Below are 6,631 nucleotides of genomic sequence, written 5' to 3'. Positions count from 1 at the left end.
ACGGCGAGACGTGGAAAAGCGCGGCGACGATGGGCAAAATGAGCAATCGTTTGGCGATTGAGTTTGGATGGCTAATAAAAGCCAAAAGGGAAGTCCAACAGACAAAGGGGTGGGGGGTAGGGGTGGCTAGCGGTAGCTATTTATGACTCGTCGGGCACGTTCTAACGGGCTGACTAAAATCCCGATTGTGCCTCCAATTGAAGGGTACGGCAACAAATCGGCCTTACTCCAAGAAAACGTGAGCAAGCGTCAGGCGCCGATCGGCGGTCACGTGGACACGTGAGGGAAAACACGAGCCTCAGATGGCGACCTTTGGTCACGGCGGCTAACATAATGCTGCGATGGACGCGCATGGAGGCTTTAATGAGCTTCTCCGTGTGTGGAGCAAATGCAGCCGGTCGCAGACATAGCGCATTAGCTCACTGCGGACTAAAACGTGTCGCGGCTTTCAAAAGCGCCAACTGTTCGGATTGGACTGAACCACATTCGTGAGAATGTGGTTTGGAGAACAATCCAAATGTTCAAGTGGAATCGTTTCACTGAGTAGAGAGAAATGACAAATATATATATTTTTTTGTCAAATGGGTTTTGGGGGTCAATGAGCAAACATTCTTGAAGTGTGTGAGAGGTAAATTTCCAACGTATGAGTGTTACGTTTTTTTTCGTGGAAGCGTGTACGACTTCCAATGGCAGTTGTTTGGCTGCTAGGGAACAAAAAAAAAAAAAAGAAAGGCCCAACAAGGGAAGCGGCTGTCATGGAGATAACCTGGCAGAATGTGCTGAATTTTCTGCAGGAAGGAAAAGTGTGGCCGTGTGCACGCAGAAGCAACTTATTAGCATGTCGCTCGCTCGCACGCAGGCCCAACCGCCGTCACTGGTTCTGCTTCTGTCAGGTTTTTCCTCTAACATACACAAACGCGCGCGCGCGCGCAGAGGAAGAAGCGGCCCGTTTAGCTCCCCAAATAAGCTGATGTGTCATGCCTTCGTTTCCTCGCTGATATTTCTGCAAAGCTCAGGAAGGAGACTGCGGGTACTCGTCTTCTTCTTCCTCTTCTCTCTCTCGCCCGCTAAGCCCCGAGAGATCGGCTCCCTCCCGAGATTTGCGCTTTTCCAACCCCCCGCGATGGGAGAGTCCGCGGGCGCCATGAGCCGACGTTGCGTGGTCAAAGTGGTGACTCTGACGGAGATTCAGCTGCTGCAGGTAGGACGGCGCAAGTGCGTGGGGATGGGAGGGGGTGAGGGGGGGTCGCGAAATCCCGCTCACTCTTGCGTTCGCGGCTCACACCTTCAGTAGAAACGAGACCGGCTTGTCCGCTTTTAAGGTAAAGTCAACGACGCCTGACTCATCGCACGGAAATGAATCCTAACCTCCTTCAGCTCACGTCGCAAACTCAAGGCCCAGGGGCCAGATCGGAAAAAAATCAGCACATCCTTGAATGGCACTGCACAGCATGCGTCCAGATATGTCTCAAAAATCGCCTTCTCGGAGATCTGTAAGCCAGACCGTATCGAAGCAAATCGCGGTCCCGCGGGATCGAACCGGATGGTGACCGTTGAAAACTTTGACATCCTTGAATCGTATCGTACGCCGTGCATTGAGAATCGGATCGAAGCGTCCTATTTGTGGCGTGATGCACACCCCTACTGGTGATGCCATTGAAACGCGGCGTTTTAATTCGGGCCTGACGGATGACTTGGCTGGCTGATTTAATGACACTCAAACATTTTCCTGCCCAAAATCGGGGAAAAAAAAAAAAACATTCAGCTGAGTAGTTTCAAGTTAAACAAATACTAAAGGGCAAAGCATTGTCCAATGTTCTGCCTGTAATGCACGTCTTGATTGTTGTAAGCACGAAGGACGATATAGATATTAATCAGACGATTAATCGGTTATCTGATTTAAAAATATCGCAATCAACATCAGTCATGCGCTAATGTGACATGATTATTCGGCTTGTAACTGTACATGACTTCATATTCTGATTATTTATGTGTGCATTTATTTATTTATTGACGAACGAACCAATCGGCTACAACGTGCCACATATTAGGTAAGCTTTGGCCACATTTCTACTCCAAATGCACTGCAGCTTAGCCTCTAAAATCATATTTTGGACTGTTAACCGGAATGTTCACGTCTTAAAAAGAGAGAACAAATGATGAATGTGTATTTTTGTCGGTGATGGTACTCGAAATCACTTCAATGACCAAGCTCTCATTGATTGGCTACTTGATTGCAACGCCATGCAGTTGTGCTTTGCGTTTGGTTCCCTCACTGCAGCAAATGCGAAGTGTCTTTTTTTCTTTTTGCGCATTCCGCTACGCCCATAACGATGATGCGCTCGGAAGCGGCCCTCTGAGGGCAACAAAAACAACGATGCTGTCTGTCGCTCGTGATAGAAACACGTGTGGACGCCCCTGCCCTAACGGGTTTATCCACGGCGCGTTCACGTCGGCCCGTCTTTCATAAGCAGCTGGATTTTTTTTTTCTTTTTCTGAAGTGAAACGAGAACTTGAGCAAGACTGAAACTTTGTTGCACAACCACTTTTTTGGGGTGGGGGGGAGGCTACAATCAGCATGTGCGTTGGCCTTTGAGAGCAGCAGTTACTTGATTTCACCTCAGTCGACGGATGGACGGACGGACAGAGAGAAATTCGGATCTTTTTTTTTTTTTTAAACCAGATTATTCTTCTGAGTCTAATTTTCCCCCGAGCTTTGCGACATTCCAGTCAGGCCGTGACCGAGTTTTGCATTGCTTGCCCCGCCCCCCCCCTCCGTTTTAATCGTGTTGTCTGGGTTGTCTTTTGGCTGAAAAAAACCCCAACGAATGCAAAATAAATAAACAAATAAATAAAATACCCCCCCCCCAAAAAAAACACCCAACTATGGACCGCCCAATGCACGTTAGTGACTGACGCCAATATCTGAGGTGCGCCTTCAAGCAGCCTCAAACAGTGGGCGGATTGTTGCAGCAGGTGCCAAACACAGCTCAGCATCCCCCAAGAGAAACACTCAAGTGTCTCAAACCAAACAATTGTGGGGGAGAAAAAAAAAAATTCCCAAACTCGGGCCAGGATGGATTGAATTCTTCTCCCATTGCTGTCTCCGTGAGCGTGTGTGCATGCGTGCGAGTGTGCGTGCATGTGTGTGTAGGGCCATTGATAATCTTCTGGCATGGCCTCTTCACACTTGCACAGACGCACCATTGTGGAGTTCAGTTTCGGTGACTGAAGCGCCATAACCTCTCCAATCTAATCAGATTCCTTTAAGTGGATAACAAGCGCATCTCCCGTCGTTTTACAGTAGCGAAAATGGCAACGGCAAACCAGAACAGTGAGCACACACACACACACACACACACACACACACACACACACACACACACACACACACACACACACAGGCGCGTGCGAGTGTATGTGTGTGCATGCGCAGCAGCTTTGGCGTGGCCGTCAGAAAAAGAAAATAGATTGACTAAAAATCGGCGTCTCGTTGAGGGAGATGAATATCGCGGCGAAGACGCTCTCACACACACACACACGCACACACACGCACACACACAGGCGCGCGCGAGTGTGTGTGTGTGCACGCGCAGCAGCTTTGGCGTGGCGGTCGGAAAAAGAAAATAGATTGACTAACAATCGGCGTCTCGTTGAGGGAGATAAAATGGACAAGATGAATATCGCGGCGAGTGAGGCGGATGCCGCCGAAGGAGGCCCCATTGATTTTGTGTTTTGGGTAAAAACAAAAATCAATCAAACGCTTTCCTTTGACTTCCGGAAACTGAAACTTCTCGTCTGTGTGCCAATTTAAGGAACTCTGTTTGCGGGCCAGTGAGGAACCAAATACTTTTGTGTTCTATTTGTTCTGCAAACCGACAAGAGGGCCATCTGTGGTAATACCAGCAACGAGTGTTTTTCTCAAGGGGGATATTTGATCAACTTGAACTTTAATCGTGGCATTGGGACTATACGGGAAAAAATGTTTACGGGAGCAGATGGGAGCGGGATTATCCAGGACGGCAGGGGTGTCCAAACTTTTGCGTTGGAGGGCCGCATGACTTTCAAATTCTTCAAGTTTTTGAAACACGCTAAAGTCAGTCAAGAAAGTCCTGATATCCCCCTCGTTCATCTCACCTTTCTGTTCAAGGTGACAAGGCAAATTGTTGACGATTTTGGGGTGGCCAACAGCCCTCTATCTAAGAGTAGATCCGGCTCTGCACTGAACAGCCGCCAAACAGACCTGAAATGTCAGCTATTTGGAGATGATTCTTCCCTGCGTGTCGTACACAAACAATGTGTAGAATTCTATCCCCCCCCCAGCCCCCAACCCCCATTATGGCATCATCAATGTGACGGATAGCAAACGTTTAATTCTTCGGAATTATCAGCCTGGTACTCGACCAGTCAAAAGGTCACGCGGGCACAGAATGATTCTTATCACTGATTAGCCGGTTTCCGTCATGGAAAAATTGGACTCATTGAGACAAAGGAGTTCAACTAAGTTCATATAATAATTTTTTTTTAAATTTTCAGCTTAGAATGGACTACGCATTGAGACAAAGGAGTTCAACTAAGTTCATATAATTTTTTTTAAATTTTCACCTTAGAATGGACTACTACAGACAGTCGCAATGATGTTTTCAAACTGCTGCTTACAATACACATAAGATGAGATCATTTAAAAATAGCTGAGCGACCGTACGCTAAAAGAGGCGCGTTACAACAGTGAGCGGCATTGTCGGGAATTGAAGGACGCATTTCGGGTGACATACGACTTCTGGAAATAATCGTCAGGCGTATCATAGCCCGAGACCCCCAAATGGGTTTTATTGACGCCGCCGTCGGCGGAACCGATCGTTCTGAGCGGTCCGCATTGACGGCGGCGAGCGATTGAGAAAGGCTGGTTAAAAACGGCATGAGTTGAGTTATTTAAAACCCAGACTGGAGAACAAGGTTCATTTGTGCCGCCGCAACCCCTGGAGCAGGCAGAAGAGGACTTCGGGAGCGCCACGCCGATTGGCCGCTCGGACAGAAAGGGGCGGTCCCGCTGAATTAGCGAGAGACGCTAAAGGCAGACGTCCTGCAGTGATCAAACCCCGGGTGATCAGACAGCCGGTCGTTTGAAGTGATTGTCGCGCTCCGCCACATGAAGGCCTCCCCCCCCCCGGCTTTGGGCCTAATGAGTTCACTTAGGGCCCTTTAGAAGGACCCCGACGCGGCAGCGCAAGGGACACAGAGTCAACACGGAGCCACGAGAGCAAGAGGAGAGCAGCGGCGGCGGCGGCAGGCTCGAATGCCGAAACTTATCTTGCTGCTCCGTGCCAACAAACCCGAGCTGAAGATTTTTGAGAATGCCACACTTATCTGACTGCGGCTACTACGCGATGCGGGATGCGACCAGAGCTTCCAACGTAAGACCATCAAAAACTCCAAAAATTTGTTTGTCGGCACTTTTGCAGCTCGAAACGAGAAACTGGTCCAGATTGAGTGTCAACTTGAATTCTGTTGGGATCAAACCCCTTCTTTTCTTTTTTTTTTTTAAATTCCAAAAGGAACGGAATTTTAAAAAAAATGCAGAGTCAATTTACGAGAAAATGCAGCCCAGCTGTTGGGCTGCGGAAAAAGAAAAAAGAAAAAACAACTGACCGAGCCGTGACTCACGAATAGTTCTGCATCCCGAGTGAGATCATCATTTCGCAATCGCCGCGACACCTGCGCGACATACGCCGACTTTGACGTGGCGGTCCCGTCCGCAGGTCCAGAGCCAACTGGAGAACACCAAGTTCCACCTCCATCAGAGCCAGCAGGTCAAGCAGTACCTGACGCTGGGCTCCAAGTTGGCCTCGTCGACGGCCCACCCCCACGGCCCCGGCCAGCCGCTGCCCACCGTGCCCGTCATGCGCAACGTCGACGACCCCAACAGCCCCGGCGCCCTTATGGCCATGGCCAACCACGACAGCGAGGTGAGCGCCGTCGGAAGAAACGAAAGCGCTCGGTCGCTCGTCCGCCGACGGCGAGGAAGTGAAATTACCGCGGCGGGGATAAAGGGCGACGCGAGCAATCGCCCGAGAAACGCACTCCGTGACACATTTTCCCGTCAGCGCCGTTCAAAATATACCGATCGGCGGTTATTACCGCGATTGCTCTCGAGCGATGACTCGGCGTCCTCCTCCCACATTCTTTGATTGAGATAAGAGGTCAGGCTTGTTTTCGACAGCGGTCGGAAGTACTTCTTCGCATTCATCGCTCATCGACAACTTCAGACTTTGTCATCTCTGACCGGAGAGTCTCTCACGTGTGGGAGTTTGAGAACAGAGGATGTTTTTCCCCATAACAAAGGCCGCGCGCTTGCTTCAGATTTTTCTGTTATGGGATGAGCTGGTGGGAAGTCCCTCCTCCGGCGGTGGACAGCGCGCGACTTTTGGGTGCCGGCATTCTCGGTCAGTCGTCGTTGCGCTCTGATGTCTCGCTTTCTTTTTAGTTCCCAATGGATGAAGTGATTGACGACCTGATCAGTCTCGAATCGGGCTTCAAAGATGGAGGCCTGGATTGCATGGAGTCCAACATCCTCATGCAAAACAATGTAAGTAGGCCCAAAAGCTCACACCGCGCTTCGTGAACGTGCATC

The 6,631-nt window shown here is 49.7% G+C and overlaps 1 protein-coding gene across 4 annotated transcripts in view; it reads left to right on the top strand.

Annotated features, from left to right (window-relative positions):
* Positions 1-599: 599 nt before the first annotated feature.
* The window catches only part of tfec (transcription factor EC), a 10,222-nt gene continuing 4,190 nt past the window's right edge, over positions 600-6,631 (top strand). For 2 of the 4 annotated variants that reach the window (XM_019882784.1, XM_019882776.1), the window contains exons 1-3: positions 4,592-5,414; positions 5,760-5,966; positions 6,485-6,586. In XM_019882784.1, coding sequence (XP_019738343.1) covers positions 5,355-5,414; positions 5,760-5,966; positions 6,485-6,586 — 369 coding nt within the window. In that variant the 5' untranslated portion in view covers positions 4,592-5,354. Of the gene's footprint in view, positions 1,202-4,591; positions 5,415-5,759; positions 5,967-6,484; positions 6,587-6,631 lie in introns of those variants that run through there. The other 2 variants (XM_019882759.1, XM_019882768.1) reach the window with 2 other exon arrangements.

This window comes from Hippocampus comes, unplaced genomic scaffold (assembly GCF_001891065.2).
Source record: "Hippocampus comes isolate QL1 unplaced genomic scaffold, H_comes_QL1_v1.1 scaffold528, whole genome shotgun sequence".
Classification (NCBI taxonomy): domain Eukaryota; kingdom Metazoa; phylum Chordata; class Actinopteri; order Syngnathiformes; family Syngnathidae; genus Hippocampus; species Hippocampus comes.
This window is presented reverse-complemented; position numbering and strand designations above follow the sequence as displayed.